The sequence below is a fragment of the Typopeltis vanoorti genome, chromosome 7 (genome assembly GCF_054136105.1).
Source record: "Typopeltis vanoorti isolate ZY-2024b chromosome 7, IOZ_Tvanoo_1.0, whole genome shotgun sequence".
Classification (NCBI taxonomy): domain Eukaryota; kingdom Metazoa; phylum Arthropoda; class Arachnida; order Uropygi; family Thelyphonidae; genus Typopeltis; species Typopeltis vanoorti.
Window position 1 is genome coordinate 119,332,176 of NC_143555.1, and position 23,333 is coordinate 119,355,508.

General features: G+C 36.2%; 1 protein-coding gene across 1 annotated transcript in view; it reads right to left on the reverse strand.

The window, feature by feature from the left end:
- Dhc36C (Dynein heavy chain at 36C) overlaps positions 1 to 23,333 on the reverse strand; it is a 1,350,914-nt gene that overhangs the window by 563,234 nt on the left and 764,347 nt on the right. The window contains 1 exon segment of the mRNA XM_090395101.1: positions 16,142 to 16,259. Within this exon segment, the coding sequence (XP_090251227.1) occupies positions 16,142 to 16,259 (118 nt within the window).

Genomic DNA, 23,333 nt, shown 5'->3' on the forward strand with positions numbered 1-23,333 from the left:
TATGAAGTTAATGTTAGAAATTATGCATGAACATATTGCCCAGATATGATAATGCATAATTGTGAGGAACAGCAACAATCATATTATTTGACACTCTCCTACATGATAGTAGGAGAGCGTCAAATAATAGGTCTAGAATACTTTTTATTATTATTATTTTTTTTTTTTTATTATTATGGGTATCTTCATGGAGTCAGTAGACTCATTGTGGGAGACCCAAACTATTAAAACAATATCTATCATATCTCTTCTTGAATTCATTTACAGACGAAGAACCCTCCAGGCAAAAAACCTCGTTCTCACACCTTTGTTAACCAAACATTTCCTTAATTTCCAGGGATGACCTCTTGTTCTTCCATCACTATCATACAGCTGAAACATTTCCCCTGCATCAATCTTATAAAAACCGTTTAGTAATTTAAATGTTTCTATCATATCAACTCTTCTCCTCCTATCAACCAACCTCTGCAATCCACACGCTCTCAATCTCTGGCTAATAAAGACATCCAGAGATAAAGAGGCTAATAATAGCCTCTTTATCTCTGGATGTCAGTGTGTTTCTCAACAACCAAGTAATCCTATGTGCAATCTTGGACACCTTAGCAATGTGTCCCCTGAACTTCATCTCCCTATCCACCAACACCCACAAGTCCCTAGCCTTATCAATCTCTTGGAGTACTGTTCCATCAATGTAGTACACAGCTGGTAATCTTTTAATCCCAAAATGCATAACGTTACATTTTTCAACATTGAACTGACATCCATTTCCTTTTGCCCATTTTACCAGCTTATTTAAATCATCCTGCAAACTCTCAACATCAGATTGATTTTTTATTGCACTACCCAACTTTGCATCATCAGCAAACAACTGAATATCTCCCTTTAAGCCATTTCCTATATCATTTATATACAAATTAAACAACAATGGCCCAAGCACAGAGCCCTGAGGCCCACTGCTGCTCACCTGCCTCATCCTGGACTCTGCTCCTCCATACATCGCCTTCTGGTATCTCTCCCTGAGCCATTCTCCTATCCATATCACCAGTTTAGTATCCATCCCCATCTGCTCCAATTTGCGTAACAGTATACCATGGGGTATCCTGTCAAAAGCCTTAGCAAAATCGAGAAATACCACTTTGTAGCCATTTCCTTTGTCCAACTCAGATGTAATTCTATTATAAAAAGTTAATAAATTGCTAAGGCAGGATCGATCTTTAACATACACATATGCTTAATTGTATTTGTGGAGAAAAGAGAGTGGTATGTAAGATATGGACTGATTTGAACATAAAAGGATATATCTGGAGAGTGCCAGCAAGGGTAAATGCTAGCAGGGGGTGATAGTGTTGGATTCTGAATATATAGAGATTTGAGTAATTATTATTTGCTTTAGAATCCAACATGATCTTCCATCACATAAGCTAATCTTGTAATTATTATTTAATGTAAATCACTTGTTTATAAATTAATATTCATATAACTACCTTTAACCTTATTTGATATTTAATTATTTAATCAAGGATATGTATTAATAGTGATAAGACTCTGTATTAAAATCTTATTAAGTTTATTTTATTTATTGCTATGTTAATGTAAGAATTTGTATTCAACATTTAACTGCATATTAATTGAAGTGTAAATATTCTTTATTTGTTCCTGTATGTAGAAGTATAATGTTATGCAATACCTCAGTTTTGTTATATTTTGTTTTGGTTGTCATAGAGACGTATGGAAGATAGCTTACACGAGTTTAGAACAGTGCGTGAGAGAGAGAAATGAAGGGCTGGAAAGGATTTTAGTTGAAGAGAGCACGAGAACAATTTCGGTGGAAAGAAGGAATATATAAGCTAGGAACGCTGAAAGAATGATTCATCGGAGGAATTGGAGGAGAAGCATTCGGTTAATCAGAGTGCGATAATAGCGAGTCGGCGAGTCACTCAAGTAGCTAATTAAAGTCTACTAGTCGAGGAGTGGTTGGCTAGTAAGTTGCAGAACAACAAATAAAGCAACGGAAGATAGCAAAGTAACAGCCAGATGACTAGTGATAATTTTGTTGAGATTTAATTCCGGGCCAACATTTCAAGGACGCATGGAAACTTGAAGCATAGCACAGAGTAACTAAGAGAATAAGTAGAGGCAGTAAAGTTGAATTTAAACGATAGCTGTGTTAAGAAATATAGTGCCTAAAAGATTAATTAAATGCCGGAAGTATAGGCAACTGTGCTTAAAAACTTCAAGTTAAAGAATTACTGTGTGTTACCTTAGTTCAAGAATTATTAGTAGAATACTGAATTGGTCAAGTGATGTCAAATGTAGTACAAACGTTTTGATCTGAGCAAGAACATTTAACTATGTGAATTGCAACCGTTAATTTATTCAGTTATTACTAAGAAGATTTGTTTTAATGAGTGCTGTTAACTGTTTTTATGTGTATACAGTTATAAGAGATGTTCGTATATAAGTAGATGCACAAGGAAGATTACTGGTAAGAATTATCCAACTATTGATATTCCTATGCGGAGATATGCATGTGTTTCTTCCTAGAATATCCCTATATTAACAGTAACTATTGCGGAGATTAGCTGGAGTGTGGAATTAAGAGTGTATACTTGTGAAGAAGTGTTACTGCCCTTTTATTGTATTTGAAACTTAAGTAACTATGAGATATTAGTGTAATTGATCACTAAAGAACTTTATGACATTGAACTTTATTAAATAGTTAAGTGAACCTTGGGAAGTCTGTATTTCAGATAACAGATTAACCATTGCCTGAGACTGTATGACTGTATTACCAGATGAGCTCAAATGTTTATAATACCTTACTCAGTGATTTAAATTAATGTGTATAATTTGTAAGCCTAAATTAAATGTTTGTTTGTTGATTTAAAGTTGTATTTTGCCTGAATCTCTTTTACTGCACCATTCATAAAATATTCGAACCAAAGCAGGTGAATTAAATAAATTAAATATACTTGGCCAGTATATATAATAATAACACATAAAAGAGAAATAATTGAGAGTTGGTTTTACCTTAATTCTTGGACTAATTTAGATATAGAGTGGCACAGTCAATAAATATAAATTTTCTCTATATTTGGATTAGAAATCAACAAGCAACTTATTTTTTGTTTAAGAACATCGTAGTGATAAACATATCGGATCCAAAGTATGGGTTAAGACGAAGTAGGATCCAACAATAGTCCCTAAGGAGATGCGAGAATGTATATATATATATATATATATATATAAGTTTTTTTACCTTGGGAATAATGTATATTAGGGTTACCAAGTAATTTTATAAACTTGGTTATTTTACTCCTAATCCCAAGTAAGCAAACAGTTAAGTTTGCGCCTGAACGTAGTTCAACTCTAAAGGTGGTGCAACACTAGGGCAACTCATTGTAAAGGTGGGTAAAACCTTGGTATGTAAAATATATAATATAATATAAAATTACTTGCTAACCCTAATAAATATATATATATAACCTTATATATATATATATATATGTGTGTGTGTGTTAAAAATACCAAGCAATTTTAAACCTGGTTTTACTCCATTTCCCAAGTAAGCAAACAGACAAACAAGTCAAGTTTGCGCCTGCAATTGATGCAAGTCTAGCTGATCCTACAGGTAGTGCAAGACCAAGGCAACTCGTGGTAAAGGTGGCATAAGCTCTGATCACTAATCTTAATATTTACCCTTAATGCCAAAACACATCTCCAAGAAGGGGATGTATGATGTTTCGTATTAAAGGCATGGGAGCCATTACCCAGACCGGTTTCGACCTTTACTGAGGTCAAAACCAGTCTGGGTAGTGGCCCCCTTGCCTTTAATATGATATCTCCTTCTATATATATATATATATATATATATATATATATATATATATATATATCACAGAATCAAATGAAGTCTAGAGGGAATAATAACAGATATAAAAAATACACAATACATTGAAGTTTCTTTATATAAATGTCAGGAGTATCAGCAATACAGGAAATTAACTGGTGACACTGATAGTTCAGCCTGCTCAAAGATAATTGGAATCAGTGAAATACCTTTGATAGTCCTAAAAGAAACAGAAGCAGAAGAGCATAGCATATTTTGGCAGTATATGAAGGATAAATTCAATTATATACTCATGTGGAGACAGTCATAGGAATGGAGTAGCATTTGTACTAAAAAATAAGATTGCACAATCCTTACTTGGATTTTGACCCATAAGTGACAGGATTAAAAAATTGCAGCTCAACCTTTTATTTTTATTGTCCAAATATATGCACATACTTCTGATTACCCAGATGAAGATATAGAATATTTCTATGAAGGCATTCAAAATGCACTCAACAACGCTAAATCAGATGACATAACTATTCTAATGGGAAATCTAAATGCTGAAGTAGGCTCAGAAAAGATCTCTTCTTACATGGAAAAACCAGGGGCTGGGAGATAGAAATCCAAGAGGAGACATATTAATGCAGTTCTGTGAAGAAAACAATCTGGTAATAGGAAATACTTCATTTAGCCACCCTCCTAGAAGACTTTACACATGGAAAAGTCCAGGAAACGGCTGTAAGAATCAGATTGACTATATAAGGATTAAAAAAAGATTCTGGAATAACATCTTACAAGCCAAAACATACCCAGGGGCTGATATTGGATCAGACCATAACAATGCGGTCATTAAGGCAGCAATAAAATTAAAGAAAACAATGAAACCTATAAACATAGAAAAATATGATCTTGGCTCCTTTAAAAAATCAAGAAATACAAGATAAATTTTTAAAGCAGCTGGCACAATCCACTGCTGTTAACATTCCTAATTCCACCAAGTATCCTTACCCTAAAGATGAGATTGAGGATAGATGGCAGACATTTAAAGAGGGCATAAAAAAAGCCAGTAAAACAAACAATTCCCAAATTTGAGAAGAAAATGAATAAACCCTGGATGAATGACAAGATACTGAAAATGATGGAGGAAAGAAAGAAACACAAAAATTATCCTGAATACAAGAACTTAAACAAGGAGATCAGGAAAGAATGTAGGATTGCAAAAGAACTATAGCTCAACAACAAATGCAAGGAAATTGAACTTCTGGACAAAAAGCACAAACCAGAGAACTTCATGAAAAAGTTAGGGAGCTAACTAGTAAATCTTGCAAAAGGGGTAGGCTCTCATTGCATTGAGGATACTAGTGGAAACATCCTAATGGAGAAAGACAAAATAAGGGATAGATGGACAGAGTATTCAAAGGAACTCTACAATCATGATAGAATAGATAAGCCAATGCAAGAAGATTTTGAGGGGCCTACTATTCTTACCTGGGAAGTAACAAATGCCATTAGGAAACTGAAACCAGGAAAAGCTCCAGGAATGGATGGAATTATGGCAGAATATCTAAAGGCTTTAGATGATAAGGCTATAAGATCACTGACTGACATATGTAACAAAATATACAAAACTGGACACCTGCCGAAAGATTTTAAGCACTCGACGTTCCTACCAATACCTAAAAAATAGAAGACAATCAAATGTGAAGAAGTACAGAACAATCAGTCTGATCAGTCAATTAGCAAATGTAATGTTATATATCATCCTAGAAAGAAATAAACATAAAATCAAATATGGAAATTAATGAAACACAATCCGGTTTTCAGGAAAATAAAGGAACTAGAGAAGGACTCTTCAACATTAGAAAGATATCTGGAGAAGCAGGAAGATGTCTACTTATGGTTCATTGACTACACAAAAGCCTTTGACAATATGCAGCATGATCAACTAATAGAATGCATCAAAAAATTAGGAGTAGATGGTAAAGATACCAGATTACTGATAAATCTATGTTGGGAGCAAACTGCCTCAATAAAAATATCAGGGGGAATCTAGGAGGAATTCCCATTAAATAAGGGGTGTCAAACAAGGCTGTGTTCTTTCTCTTATATTGTTTAACCTCTATACTGAAAATATCTTCCAGCAATTAGAAGAATTTAAAGGAGTCAGCATAGGAGGCAGGAATATAAACAACTTAAGATATGCAGATGATACAGTACTGCTAGCTGAAAATAAAAAACATCTTCAAAACCTACTAGAAGAGACACAGATGCTAAGTGAAAAATATGGACTTAATTTCAACTTCAAAAAAACAAAAGCAATGTGGTAACAAGAGAAAAAGAGAAAATACCCGATATAAATATTAAGATCAGAAGAAATACCTTAGATCAAGTAGAGAGTTATATATATTTGGGTCAACTAATTACAGAGAATGGAAAGTGTGATAAGGAAATATTAAGAAGAATAGATATTGCTAGATCAACCTTCATTAGCATGAAAAACATTCTGACCTGAAGGGAAATTCACACAAAAACAAGAATTAGGCTGTCCAAATGCTATAAATGGGCAACACTACTATATGGAGCAGAAACCTACTGCTACTACTACTACTACTATGTTCACTGGACATCTACAGATGCTGTATGGTCACTCTAATGCTTGGTGATGTGACACACACACCAGGCTTCACCACGTAGTCCTGTTATTTGCTTTTCTGGTGGCCTCAACTCTCTGAAGATCAGTAACTCCACACACACACCATCCATCCATCCATCCATCCATCTCATTGATGGCCTACCCCGCCTCCTTTTCCAGGGACTTTACCTTCTATTACTGTTCCAAGAAGTACCCCCCTCCCTTCCATCCTTTCTTTGTGTCCAAAATATTTTAACTTTCTTCTGTCAATATCCTGAAGGAGCCTTAAAGTTCTACTGATCTTTTCTAACATCCATTCATTTGTATGCCTTTCAGTATATAATATCCTCAACAGCCTTCTGTAACACCACATCTCAAAAGCAGATATCTGTTTCTTATCTGAATTCTTTAGGTTCCAAGTCTCACATCCATAAGTCACTGTTGGAAAAACAACTGCATCCAAAATCCTCAACTTTGTTCCCATGGAGATAGATCTATCCTTCCAGATTTTAGACAGGTCTCTGACTGTTGTTTTAGCCATTCTTAACCTTTTTCTTACATCTTCTGAACAGGAATTCTTCACATTAATAATGGATCCCAGGTACTCAAACTTGCTGACTTCCTCAATTCTTTCTCCATTAAGGTACACTTGTTGCTCAAGAGCTTCTCTGTTTGTATTTCCTTTGAGAACCATAATCTTTGTCTTGCTAGGATTGAGTTGAAGTCCTCTGTTATTACTGATCTTGTTAACTTTGTCAAGAATTAGTCCTAGTTTGGACTAATTCTGTCAAGAATTAGTCCAAAGGAGTACTGTATCATCAGCATACCTTAGATTACTGATCAATCTATCTCCTATTCTAATTCCTGTCCTGAGCTCATCGAATGCTTCACTAATGATGTCCTCCGCATATATACTAAACAAGTGAGGAGAAAGTAATCATTCTTGCCTAACTCCTTTTCCAACTTGAAGCCAGTCAGTCAATCCAACACCTGTTCTTACCATAGCTTCTTGCTCCTTATACAAGTTGGCTATTAACCTGATAGTGTGTTGAGGAAAACCCATTCTTTTCATTACTTCCCACAGTTTCACATGCTCAACACAGGCAAAAGCTTTAGAGTAGTCTAAGAAACACATTACCAGAGGGAGTCTGAATTCTTTATATTTTTCTATGATCTGTCTAAGGCAAAGGACACGCTAACCACTCGGCTGACCAGGCTGGCCGAGTAGTTAGCATGTCCGTTCTCCTGCCAAAAGGCTGCGGGTTAGAATACCGCCATGGGCATGGATGTTTGTGGTTTTCTGTGGAAATACTAGTATTAGTAATGGATGGTAGATGGTGTTGGTATAGTTTGATTGAGTGGTGGAGACAGAGAGCTGTTGAGTAAGTGCCCTCCTCGATGAGTCTTTGGACTCCCAGGAGGTGTCACGTTATAATAATAATAATAAATAATAAAAAGGATCTGATCTCTGGTGCCCTTACCTTTCCTAAAACCTGCTTGTTCCTCAGGATCTCTGCCTCAACTTTGGCCTCAATCCTATTTAGCAGGATCTTCAATAAAATTTTGCTTGCATGAGATATCAAACTAATAGTTCTGTAATTCTTGCATGCCTTCATATCTACTTACTTATGTAGTGGTATGAAAACTGACTTCTTCCAGTCTCAAGGCCATGATCCTGTCTCCCCATATCATTGTAATCAATCTATAAAACACTCTTATTATTATTATTATTATGTGTCACCTCCAGAGGGGTCCCAAGACTTATTGAGTGAGAGTGTGCCTACAGCATCGAACGATTGAATCCCTTCCAACTACTAACCGCTCTCAAACTTGCTTAACTTTTTGCGAGCCATTAGTAGCAGAGGCTCTACCAATTGACCAACCTTTGCTGGCAGGTTGGTGGCACTGTGCTGGGATTTCATCTGCACCTGGGGCCTTACTGCTGTTAAGCTGCTTAACTGCTCTTTCAATTTCATGCCTAAGTGAAGGAGGTTCCAAATCAAAATTTTCTTGGTGGGAGGGCTCCACATTTTCTTTATTCACTCTGCTGTACATTTCCTCACAGTATTTTTTCCATCTGTTTTTGATTTCCAACTCTTCTGTTAGTAATGATCCACTCCTGTCTTTGATGACATTCAATTTAGGCTTAAACTTGTGCTTTAAGTCACAGACTAAATAAAACATCCTTTTATTATTATTATTATTATTATTCCTGACACCTCCAAGGAGTCCGAAGACTCATCGCGGGAGGACACCTACAACTGTCTCAACTGATACAACTATCTCAACCACTACACCCGAACCTCTACTATAAATCATCTCCATCAAAGCCATCTACTGCCCACCTCCACCACCATTTATTATTGTGCCTTCTCATCTGGAACTCTATTTCTTCACATTTATTAGTATAGAACTTTTCCTTGTCCTACTTGATGGCTCTTCTGACTTCTCTATGTAATCTCTTGTATTCTTCAGTCCCTGTGTCTCTGTTTTTTTCCAACCGCCTTCTTTTGATTAGTTCCCATGCTGAATCTGATATCCATGGGTCTCTTGGTCTTCTTATTGGGCCGAGATACTTCTTCGCTGTATCCTGTATTATCACCTTGACTCTTTCCCAAAGCATTTCTGGTGAGTTTTTCTCATTGGTCTCCAAAAAATCATCCAACCGAGTTGATGTTTTTTCTGTGAATCTGCTAGGAATTACTCTAACATCCAATCTATTGGGATGTGCCTGACCTGGAAGTTTTTGGAATCTTAGTCTTACTTTGGCTCTTACTAGCTGATGGTCTGTACAACAATCGCTCCAGGACAAGTATGCACATCAGAGATGCTTGTCTTCCACTGCTGGAGAGCCAGGATGTAATCAATCTGATGCCTTGACCTATCAATGGTAGATGTCCAAGAATAGGTCAGTCGTTAATGTTTCTGGAAGCAGGTATTGGTAATAGCTAATCTGTTAGCACGGGCAAATTCCAACAGTCTTTCACCGCGGGTGTAACATTCACCCAGATCAAACATGCCATACTGCAGCCTGACTCTCATACTCTTTTCCACTTTTGCATTTAAGTCCTCTAAGATGTACAGTATGTCTCTCCTTGTTAGGCAGTCCAAAACAGTTTGTAAGTTTTCATAGAATTCCTCACTCTCTTCTTCAGGCCTATCCGTGTTGGGTGCATAAACTACCACAATTGATACATTGGTAGGCTGAGCCTTAAATCTAATAGAGAGTATCCTATCATTAATGGAGTTTATAACCAAAAAGGCTTCTTGCATGAGCTGTCTTCAGTATCACAGCTACCCAATGATGTTTTGAGTCACCACCTGAGTAAATAACTAGCTTACCATCCTGTCTTTTGAAGTGACCTTCTTCTTCCATCTGGTCTCTGTAATTCCCAGAATGTCAATTTTATACTTATCCATCTCTTTACAGACAATCTCAAGAGTACCCATCTGTAAATCCTGGATATTCCATGTGCCTATGTAAAATTCCTTTCTAAGATTAATCTTATACCTTCTGTGTTGCTCATTCACAATGTCACTGACTTTTGATGGAGACTGTAATATACTTCTCAAACAGGACCCTCTGCCTAAGCCCTGAACACGGCTCTGATTATTCTGTGTGACAGCCGATGCAGCATGAGATACATTATAAGGCACAACCATATTAGCATTTTGGAGTGACGTCACTGCAAGAAGAAAGTGGTAGGGTTGCAGAGGCCCTTTCCACATAAGATGAAATAGCAAAATAGGAAAGATTCACCCCCCCCAGCCCTCGAATACTCTAATAGCATTGGGGGAAGGAGCAAGAAGAAAAGAAAAAAGGGGAGGGGACCAGTCTACAGATAATATAACAGATGTATATTACATGAAGTAAAGCAAGGCCCAGCATCAGGTACCTCGGGTTTGCCATGCCCGTACTCACTAAAGTAAGACCTTGAGGTGAGCAAGAACCTGGATAATACCAAAATATTGTGAAAATAAAATAAAAGCCTTTGAGATGTGAATTCTCAGAAGAATTCTTAGAGTCCCATGGACTGCCAAAAAATCTAATTTAGAAATATTAGAGATGATTGGAGAAGATAGGATTCTGTTGAAAACCATTAAGAAAATGAAAACCACCTACTTTGGTCACGTACTAAGGCATGAATCCCTACAAAGGACACTTCTAGAAGGAATGATACAAGGAAAAAGAAGAAGAGGAAGACAAAGAACAGATTGGATGGGAAATATAAAGGACTTGACCTTTTTGTCCTATGAAGAATGCAAAAGAGAAGCACAAAACCTTACATGGTGGAAGCTCATGGTGGTCAACCTCCTGGAAGGAGATGACATCTGACAAGACAAGAAGGATAAATAGGGTGGTGGTGGTGGACTGTTACTTATGATAAGAGATGACATGAGCCCTCTCAGCATTTAGATAAATGGTACTAATATCCTTGAGAGAATATAACATGATATGGAGGTGGGCAGAGTAGCATAATTAGTGGGACATATTATAAACTAGGAAGTTGATTTTTCCATTGTATTGGAGAGTAGATTAAATAAAAATTACGACAGTTTATAAGCAGAATAGCCCTACATGTTGAGCACAAAATAAACTCTTGTTTAAATAATATAAATTAACACGTTCACTGCCACACTACTTGGGCATAGTTTGTTCCCGCACGCCAAGTGCTTTCGCGTCTTCAAGGTCACTACGAGTAATCTCGTAGCTGGCTTATCAGACATAATTTTGTTTCATATGCCAACTATGAGTAATCTCGTATCACGCCCAACTATATATATTACATGCATTGAAGAATGTGTTTATTGCATCTAGTCTCTAAAAACCTTCAGTTTCGCCAGGACCAGTAAAAGAAAACTTACTGATAATGAATTTATGCTAATATGAGTGATGATGAATTTAATGAATTCATCATCGTAAATGGAAGGATAAGAGGGAAGTTCTTTCCATTTCAAATATGCACAAATTTGAAATGGTTGAAGCAAAAAATTGAATGGTAATATTCAATTAAAACCAAATATCGTTAGGGACTATAATTTGGGTGTCAGGCATCGATCTTTCTGATCACATGCTTTCTTACTATTCCCCCTTACGAAAGACAATTAAATGGCCAAAGAAACTGGCAATACGCATTTTTGATATATACATTCAAAATGCGCACAAGTTTTATAATATAATTACTGGAAACGCAATGACTGTGTTAAAATTTAGAGATCAATTTATCTCAATTTTTGTTGGAATGAATGAGCTTACAGCATCACAGAATATCAGCAGGATTCGGGATCTTCATTATTTGGAAATTTTACCACCTACAGAAAAAAATATTCGGCGACAAAGCCATGCCGAGTATGTACACGAAAGAAACAACGACGTGAAACACATAATTATTGTCCTGTTTGCCAGGAAAAACCACTATTGTGCGTGGAAAATTGTTTTAAAGTGTATCATTCATAATTTGAATAAATTGGTTTTTATTTTATTGATTTCATTTTATAATTTTTATTGATTTTATCAGTTTTAAATTGATTTATAAAATACGTGTTTACTACGGATTAGCTCGCACTTGGCATAGGAGGTTGGTAATCGACATACAAGTATATTCGTAGTTGGCTTCTGAGACACGTATATAATATACTATATTTTAGTTGAAATTATTTCGCTTCTATCATCAAACCCCCAGACATGCTCTCTGCTTTATTCAGAATCCAAGGGTCCAAATTAATGTAATTATACTAAGGGTTAACTCGTGTTTGGCATAGGAGGTCGGTAAATCGACATACGAGTATACTTGTAGTTGGCAGCAAACGTGTTAAAGATGCCAAGAAATTATATTCTTGGTTTAATCCTTTATCCAAGTGTAAGCAAACAAAGTTTTCACATGAAGAATCTTCATTACTAAACTACTTGTATACAGAAGGTATTGCTTCACATCAATATTATCAATTTTATAATATTGGCATTATAATAATACCACTGACTGGTTTAGACCCTTATTATTATTATTACGGAACACCTCCAGGGGACTCATCGAGGGAGGGCACCTGCTCTACAACTCTCTGTCTCCACCTGAGTACTCAGGTCACCAACTACGCCAACATCATCTAAAGCCCACCACCACCAATGTTCCCACAGACAAACAAAACATCCATGCCCATGGCAGAATTTGAACCCACAGTCTTTTTGTCTGGAGAGCAGATATGTTAACCACTTGGCCAACCAGGCTAGCTTATTCAGGTTTCATCAGTGGGAGCCACACCCAGAAGGGATATCAAGGTTTGAAGTAAATGCAGAAGTAAAATTTTCTTTGCTTACACTTAGATAAAGGATATTAAAATAAGAATATAATTTCTTGGCATCTTTAATTTATAGTATAACCAAGTGAAAAATCTTTCAACAAATTCCTGGTTAATTACTTGGAAATCAAAGATACTAAGAAATTATTATTATTATTGTTATTATTATTTCGGGCAACTCCAAGGAGTCGACAGACTCATCAAGGGAGGCCCTAACATCATGTCAAGAACAACTATTCGCCATTCACACAGTATCTATCATACCTTGCCTTGAACTCATTCACGGTCGTAGCACCCACAACAGACTCTGGCAGCTTATTCCACTCATTCACCACTTTCCAAGTAAAAAACCTAGCTCTAACACCCCTGCTAACCACATTCTTGCCCAGCTTCCATGTATGGCCCCTAGTCCTCCCACCACCAGTCCTATTCTCAAAAATATCTTCTGGATTAATCTTATAGAAACCCTTCACTAATTTGAATGTCTCAATCATATCACCCCTTTTCTGCCTATCGACCAATTTTTACAACCCACAAATCTTCAACCTGTTCTCATAAGGTTCATTCCACAGACCTGCTATCATCTTGGTCACTCGTCTATGGATCCTCTCCACCTCCTCCCCATCAAGAAGAAACCCTGTCACCCATATCTGGGCACAGTAGTCTAGCTGGTGTATAGAGGAACAATAATTTGTTTGTGTCTGCTCGTTCAAGTATTTTTCAGTAACCAAGTGATTTGATGAGCTGTTTTAGCCACTTTTGCAATGTGTCCCCTAAACTTCAACTGCCTATCCACCAACACTCCCAAATCCCTGGCCTCATCAATCTCCTGGAGTGCGATTCCACCAATGTGATATACTGCTGCTATTCTTTTCACCCCAAAATGCATAACCTTACACTTTGCCACATTAAATTGACATCGGTTTTCTCTAGCCCAGCTCCAAACTATTCAAATCATCCAGTAAAATTTTGACATCCTGTGCACTCATAATTGCTCTACCCAACTTTGCATCATCAGCAAACAAGTGAACACTTCCTCTCAGATCCTTTCCTATATCATTGATGAACAAATTGAAAAGTAGTGGTCCAAGAACAGAGCCCTGTGGCACACCACTAGTCACAAGTCGTCTTTTGGACTCAATTCCTGAATAAACCACTCTCTGGTATCTCTCCATAAACCACCTTCCTATCCACCTCACCAACCCTATATCCATCCTCATCTGCTCCAGTTTACTGATTAGAGTTCCATGTGGTATCCTGTCAAAGGCCTTAGCAAGGTCCAGTAGAATCACTAGAAACCCATTACCCTTATCCAGTTCAACTGTCATTGTGTTATATATCGTGAGCAAGTTACTGAGGCATGATCTACCCTTCACAAAACCATGTTGCCCCCATACAGTATCCCATTTTCATTTATCCAATCCTGTATTCTTCTCTTGACTAGTTTCTCCGAGACCTTGACAATGATTCCTGATATGCTAATCGGTCGGTAATTGACAACAGTAGTCTTGGAACCTCCTTTATGCAGTGGAACTATTTTCCCCTCTTTCCACCCACCCCCACGGGACTAACCCAGACCCAAGACTCAGATTAAACAAAATGGTCAAGAGTACCGACAATTCTTTAGCCGCTTCACGTACAACACGAGCTGGTATACCATCCAATCCCACAGATATATTGACATTGAGGTTTTGCAATAGACTACTCACCTCCACCTCATTCACCACAACTCCAGTATAATCTATTGGTTCATTCATTTCTGCAATGTCACCACCTGGATGATATACTCTTGCAAAGTGCTCACTCAGTAACTCAACTACATCAACTGATTCAGTTACCTCCCTACCACTGGCATTCTTTAAAATCATTCTGCCATATACATTTTTTCTTTTACTTGCAACATATCGAAAAAGCTGTTTAGGATTCTCTTTAGTCTGCATGGCCAATGTTCTTTCGTAATCCTTTTTTGCTTTTCTTACCACACTCGTTACCCTTCTGGCCTGCACTTTATACCGTTCATGTGCCTGCCGGTCACCTTTCTCCTTAAATTCCCACCACAGTTGTTTCTTTTTTTTGCAGCTCACGCTTAATGGTGTTATTCATCCATTTAACCCCTACTTGATTTATTATTCGGACTCTAGGTATACAGTCAGCCATTGCTTCATGCAAACACTTCTTATCTGCCTCCCATGCACTATCAACTTCTAGCCCTTGCAGTTGTACGTGCCATGGCACTGAACCAATCAAACGTCTAAGCTTGTCATACTTACCAGCCCGATAATTCCACATGTACCCTGTCTTAATTGTAAATTCTACACCTTTAGCCACCTCCCAAGTCAAGACCCTATGATCACTCTCACCAATCGGTAGCAATGTGGTCATATTTGTTACAGCCAAATCCTCCAATGCAATTACTAGGTGAAGCACTCTCTGACCCCTAGTATTTTCCATTACATGCTGTCGCAGATAGTTATCCCTTAATAACTGCATAAAAATCCAATTCCTTCCTCCTGTCTGTCTTCTCCTCACTCGTTGAAATCTCCCATAATAATTACCCTCCTTCCACTCATTTCTTCTATTTGCTTGTGCATACTATCTCCACCATCTTTTCCATTATATACTTGGTTTAATCCTGTATCCAAGTGTAAGCAAACAAAGTTTGCACCTGAAATATAATCAGGACTAGGGAAACTCCTAAATAGAAGCTAATGATTTCACATTATTCACATTATTTGCCTTAGTATCACATAATGCAAAGTACATATCCTTATGGGTATGTATAATGCTATGCATTATGGGAAGGGTTTGGCTCCCACTGACAACACTTCAATAAAGGTCGAAACTAATCTGGGAAGTGACTCTTCCCGTAATGCATAGCATTATACATATACATACCCATAAGGATATGTGCTTTGCATTACGGAATACTACGGTAAGCGATGTGAAGTTATTAACTTCTATATACAAGTTGTCCTAGTCCGGATTATATTTCAGGCACAAAGTTTTTTTGCTTACACTTGGATAAAGGATTAAACCAAGTACTGTATATAATTTCTTGGTATCTTTAATTTATAGTATAACCAAGTGCAAAAACTTCCAACTACTTGGAAATCATACTGCATGACTCTGCAAGTGTTCAGAAGCCTTTCTAGAATTAGATTACAGTCATCATAAATACTACCTGCCATTTGTCAACAGGCTATTATGGCCAATCTTTTTCTGTTTTAGTTACATTCATGCAACTTTAGGAATTATTAATTTTGAATAATTTTTCAAACATTTTATCATAACACATGAATTTTCAGGACAATATTTTATGCTTATAGTTTTCACAGATGTCAAACATTATGTCACCAAGAAATGAAATGAACACTGACCAGTTCCTGATGGATCTGGCATTCGATCTGGCTTAAGTCCCTTTAGGATACAAATGGCTTCCATTACCAACTTTACTCCAGCTGGTGGATTTTTCATAGACTTCACTACAGTGATGTCCTAAAATTGAAATGATGACATTTTAAATCTGAGTTAATAAAATATTTATAAAAAGTGGATACTGCATTAATTATTAATGTCTTTTATATATAAATACACTCGAATATATACACATGTGACTCTAGGAAATATAAAGTATTATATAATATTTTACAACCATAAGGGTTGAATGGGATGGATGGTAGGGGAGGAAACAGAATAGGGAGTTATTGGAGGAATCATCAAAAATAAAATTCTTGATATGTGCTCGCAAGAGGTCTACAGGATAATATCATAGTACTTTACATGATATCATAGTATGAAAAGTTTACATTATTAATAATGTAAACTTTCATGGAACACACTCTTGAAAACTATCTTAAGTATGACATGAAAAATTTATACAGGTAGGTATTCAAAAATCCGGCAACCTCCGGACCTGAAGGGTGCCGTATTTTTGAAAATGCTGGATTTCGGATGGTTATATATGCTGTATATTTTTAACAGAAAATGACTACCTGTATAGTCCTTTAAAGAAAGAAAATTAAACACTAAATGAAAAGCTTATGAAATTTTAATGTTCATCAATTAAATATAACGTTTCTACAGAATTTTAGTTCAACTGAATAAAATAGTTCCTCAGAATTTTAATTAATAAAATGTTGATGGTGGTGACAGCACATCTGGTTGACTTGAAGTTAATGGCAGTGGATTATCAAGTGTGAACACCACTGCTGCTTCTTCCTGCTTCCTAGCTATTTTCTTGAATATATCGTGCAGTGTCTGCTGCTTCATATATTTGGGTCATTCTCTAATAAGTTTATCTTGGAGCAAGTAAACATTCATGATTTCTTGTTTACTTACAAAGCTTTGTTGCTCTGGTCCAGCCAACAGTTCAGTTGTCAACGTAATTAACCTGTCAATAGAGATTATTTTTCTCACATCTTCCTCATTTTCGCCACTGCTGTCATCTTTATCACTACCTGTAGAGGCATTTTTCTCCAGACTTTTAACCATATCTACAATTTCAGAATCAGTGTAACGATGAACTGTACGCACATTATCATCGACATTCATCCATTCCGTTAAAACATCTTCATTTATCCTTGATGAAAGCTCCTTGGCATCAGGATTAGTTACATCTTTAACATAAGCAAGAAGTTCCTGTATAAGCTGCTTTTCTTTGGGAACCCTAAACCCTAAAATATTATTTTCACTGTCTTCATTAGAATAAACATTAAACTTAGCCACAATTTATGCCATCCATTTTTCAGTGTTGATGTTTTCACAGACTTCCATGCATTGGCAACACAGTACACTGCATCCTTAATGTTGAATTCTTTTATGAACTTCTGTACTGGGGTGCCTGAATTAACTGAACTCACTAGGCGCCTCGTTAACAGGAATCGATACTTACACTTCATAGAACATATAATCCTGTGGTTGAATTAGTGATGTGCAGTTGGGTAGGAGGTAGACAACAAAAACATTATCTTTCACTAGAAGATCGGCTTTTGGATATGCTGAAGAATTGTCTAAAATAAGAAGTATCTTGCAATTAGGGTCTAATCCAACCGAGTTACAGTGAGCCCTAGCCTCAGGAACAAAACCGTTTTGAAACCAATCCAATGTAATATCAGTGGTAACCCACCCCTTCTTGTCGGCACGGTAATGGACAGGAAACTGTCATACTCTTGAAGGCCCTAGGATGTAAACTTTTTCCAATCACGAGCAACTTACATCTATGGGTACCCAGAACATTAGAGCATCACATTACCGTGACGTGATCCTTCGAAGCTTTAAACCCTGATGGCGATTCTGCATCTTCAGTTGTTAGAATTCTTTTTTGGCGTACATTTCCAAAACAATGCAGTCTCGTCAACATTGTACACTTGTTAAGGACTTAAATGTTCATCACTAACTAACTTTGCAAATTCATCCACATATGCACTTACCGCATCTTTGTCTGCTGAACGTTTTTTTCCCCACACACCCTACGAAACTGTAAGCCATGTCGCAACTTGAAACGATGCAGCCAACCTTCTGAATATTCACACTTGTGTTGCAATCCCAGCTCTTCATGAAACATTTTGGCTTGTTCCTTTAATAAATCACCAAAAATTTCCACACCTTCACTTACATGAAAATTAAACCGGGTTATGAGAACTTGGTCCAGTTCCGAACTTTTTCCCTCCGTCATTGACTTCCTTACAAACATTTGCTTTTTTGATACTGTCAGAAAAGAACTTTAACAGGTTTTTTTCTGTTTTTTAATATCATACACTGTTGAAGTGCCAATATCGTATGTTTCACAAATGGTTCGCACAGACAAGCCACTATCAAGTTTTTTTATCACTTCCACACTCTCTCTCTGCGATCGACAATGCACGATGTTTACGTTTTATGCCACCTCTTTTCTTTGCTGAATCCATAATGGGGTTATACAGCAGCAAATAAATGATAAAATGAGAAGAAATAAGCAGGTTATCGCAATGCTTATCGACTACAGCACCATCAAAACCTAAACATAAACAGAAAACAGTGGCATGGCAACGCGATAAATTTGAAAATGCGTGCTCCGAAATCCATGCTGGAGATCTGAAGGAAGGGGATTATCGATGGCCGGATTTTTGAATGCCTACCTGTATTTGCATATATCGAAATATATGAAAGTGTCTATTTCCTGACATTTCCATATAAGTTAGATCTTATTATCTTGGTCTTCTAAGTACATCAATCCACCTAGAACTTAGTTGCTTAAGTGACTATACAGGAAACCACCTCGCTTAACGCAATTAATTAATCCATCAATTAATGCGTGCTAAGCGAAATCACGTTAAGTGAATACAAAAAAAATCGGAATAATAAAAATTCATCCATCAGTTAGCGTAAATTTGAAAAAAAATTTACAGTATAAGTTATATTATAGGATAAAATCATCAAAGTTAATTAATTAAATTTTTATTTAATGTCTAAAGATTTTATTGAGCTACTTTTTTACGAAAAAAATTAAGCAAAGATGTTTGAACAGTGCTTGACTTTTTCATCTTGTCATGCAATTTGCAATAGCTGGTTAACGCTTTACCAAGATATCGGTGGAATTTGAAACTTTATTCCATGTCAGGATCAGTATCAAACAAAATTTCCTTAGCATGCTCAATGTGATTGAAAACTAGCTTGAGTTCTTTTGCAGTTGGCTTCTTAGTTGTAACATTCTCTTCTTGTTTGCACTTCTTATTTTCTTCTTCATATTTATAGTTGAAAGAGATCATTAATGACTTCCAGCTTTTCCTCTAATGTAATTACTTTTTCTTCTCTTTTTATTACTGCAGTTTTCTTTATCAGTCTTTCTCTTTTCCATATCAGAGGTTGAATATAATAAAGCCTTATAAGTATCTAAATTAAAGCAAAATGAAGGAAAAGTGACTGAGCAAGAGCACAGGATTTGCATGTGCTCTTGCAATGACAGCTTCAAGTCAACTGGCGAGTGTCGCCAGCCACTTCCCGCAGCACTGTCACTACCCACTGACAAGTGCTGCCGCTCGCTGCAGACTGGTGACAAAAAATTTTGTGTAACATAAAATTTTACATAATGTAAAAAAATCACATTAACAGATTAATCACTCACTTAAAGTGGGAAATAGTATCAATTCACTCAATCATGCTAACTGATTATTGCACATATTGAATTCTTCTTAAAGAATTCAATATGTGCAATAATCAGTTAGCATGATTGAGTGAGGTTTTCCTGTACCACCTAAAGTTAGCATTAAGAAATATAAACATGTTAACACAAGAATATATTAAAATATTCTTGTGTTAACATGTTTATATTTCTATAGAAACAGTTTTTACAAGGTAGAATACAAACAATTGATCATTCAAAAGTAGAATGAGCCAAGTGATGTTACATTGCTAAGCACTAAAGAGAGGTAATTCATCAGAATGATGAATAAATTATAGGTATTAATTCAGAATTTCATATAATAATCTTAATTTATAAATTCAATTAAAGATAACCTAACCACTTGGCCAATCAAATGGCTTCTCCGAAAAGATTACACAACATCTGTTCGATTCCTACAATCCTATCCAGAACAACAAAGAATTAATACGTCGAGTTCCAATTCCATATATTTCCGAAATCTCAGAACCGATTTGAAGAATTCTGAAGAAATATGATATAACAGCCACTTATATCCCTATTAACAAAAGATCCACATATTTCCCCTTCTAAAGATAAATGCTCAACTATGTGTCTGCCTAATGTACATCAAGTTTCTTGTAACTGCAATCTGTCATACTTTGGACAAACCGAACGCTATATAGAAAAAAGAATGTACGATTGATACAGGAACATCAATCGTACATTCTTCACAACAAATCCAATAAGTCTGGATTGGCGGAGCACTGGACAGAGGAAAGCCACAACATTCTCTAGTCCCAGGACTCACCTTCTACACAGATATCACTATAAATTCAAATGGCTATTCAAACAGAGTGCTGAGGCCTTACTTCAACACCCTAACGAATCAAAATGATTGCCTATCCTTGTCAAAAACATGGGAAAGTTTAATCTGGATAACACACTAGGTTTTATTATTTTTTTTTTTCTAATTGAAAAACTTTCTAATTCCTACATTAGTCTAATCTAATGTTATCTTTAATGTAATTTATAAATTAAGATTATTATATGAAATTGTGAATTAATACCTATAATTTATTCATTACTCTGATGAAACGAATCTCTTTTTAGTGCTTAGCAATGCAAAATTACGCAGCTCGTTCTACTTTTGAATGATCAATTATTTGTTTTCCACCTTGTAAAAACTGTTCCTATCAGGCCACTGAGAATTTCTGTGAATTCTGTGAATGTCTATGAATTTCAGACTGAAATATTTGGCAAATATTAAAATTTTCTTGTGTTAACGTGTTTAGATTTTTTAATTTAATGTCACAAATATCTCTCAAGAATAAAATTAGCATTTTCCACACATTCCTAAATACTAACAGTGTCAAGTTCTTTCCTAATATCTTCATTTTTAATATAATTCTGCCTTTGATATCATCTATTCATTCCCTTAATTTTTCTCAGAACACTCATATCTGTGGTTTCCAGTTTTTAATTAACTGTCTTTTTTTAAAAAAATGGTTTGAACAATGTCTTGTATACAGTGAGTTTAGAGTTAAACATTTTATAAATGTATCCATCTCCACCACTCAATTCACCAACTACAATCATCATCTATACCAATGCCATCTACTGCCCATCACCATTACTGTTTTTTGTCTGTAAATTAAAGACAATCACCATGCCCACGCGGGATTTGAACCCACAGCCTTTTGGCTAAAGATATGCTCAGATATGCTAACCACGCTGGCAAAATATCTGAACATTTTTCTTGTTCTATAACCTAGTAGACAGGATTAGTAGATGTTTTGACATTATTCATTTCTTTATCACAGTATTATAACATCAAAACAATAAGACATAACCAAATAGTTGGGAAGAAAACATACCTGAGTAAAATTCTTGAAGGTAAAGAAGGTGACAATTTGCAACAGACTGATTAGAGATGAAATGGTATGAAATTAAATGTGGCAAGCACAAGATAGTGACAACTGAGTGCAGAAAACATATAAAGATAAAGATGTAAATCTTGAAAAGTTAAACACGGAAAAGATGAATTACATAAATTTTGGATTTGGGGCGAAATGAGAATTAGAATAAAAAAATGTACAGAATAAGGCAGCAATAATAAAATTTTTATTAACTGGCTAATATCTATTATTATTATTATGCTTATTATTATTATTATTATTACCGAAGACCCGATGGTGTCAAAGACTAATATCTAGGAGGTCCTTTTATCAAACACACAGCTCATCATACCATGCTTTAAACACACTCAAATTCTCTGCAGACACCACACTCTCTCAGGCAAGGCATTCCAATCAAGGTGACAATTTGCAACAGACTGATTAGAGATGAAATGGTATGAAATTAATGAAATTAAATGTGGCAAGCACAAGATAGTGACAACTGGGTGCAGAAAACATATGAAGATAAAGATGTAAATCTTGAAAAGTTAAAACACTGAAAAGATGAATCACATAAATTTTGGATTTTGGGCAAAATGAGAATAAGAATAAAAAACCTGTTATGTACAGAATAAGGCAGCAATAATAAAATTTTTATTAACTGGCTAATATCTTTATTATTATTATTACTATTATTATTACTGAAGACCTGATGGAGTCAAAGACTAATCTAGGAGGTCCTTTTAACAAACACACAGCTCATCATACCATGCTTTACACACACACTCAAATTCTCTGCAGACACCACACTCTCAGGCAAGGCATTCCAATTATTCACAACTCTGCATGAAAAAAACCTGCTTCTCACTCCCCTACTCACACTCTCCTTATACAGCTTCCAGGGATGACCTCTGGTTCTCCCCTGATCTTCCACTATTTTCTGTAGAACCATTCCAGCATTGATCCTTTAACAACCCCTTACTGACATGTAGGTCTCTATCATATCTCCCTTCCTCCTGTCCACCAGACTCTGCAAGTTGCATCTTCTCAATCTTTTCTCATAATTGATAATTCCAGAGGTAAGAAACTACCTTAGTCAGTTGCTTCTGAACCCTCTCCAACATGTGTCCAAATCTGGGCACTATAGTATATGTGTGGCTTAATCAAAGCCTTATACAATGGAACAAGAATCTCCCTACTTCTATAAGTCTGTGTACTCCGCATCATTCTCAGAAGATTTCGTGTTCTCTTTACAATTTCGGCTATGTGTTCCCTAAATTTCAGATCCATATCCACGATCACCCCCCAGATCTCTTATTTCCTCCACCTTCGACAATACATCCCCACCAAGCATGCATTCTGCATCGCATTTTTATTTTCCAAATTTTAAAACCTTACATTTTGCAACATTGAACTCGCATCCCAATTCCCATGCCCAATCACTCAATTTATTCAAGTCTTCTTGTAAGGCCACAACATCTTCTCTACTCTTCATGGTTCGTCCCAACTTTGCATCATCTGCAGACAACTGAATATCTCCATCCAAATCTTCAC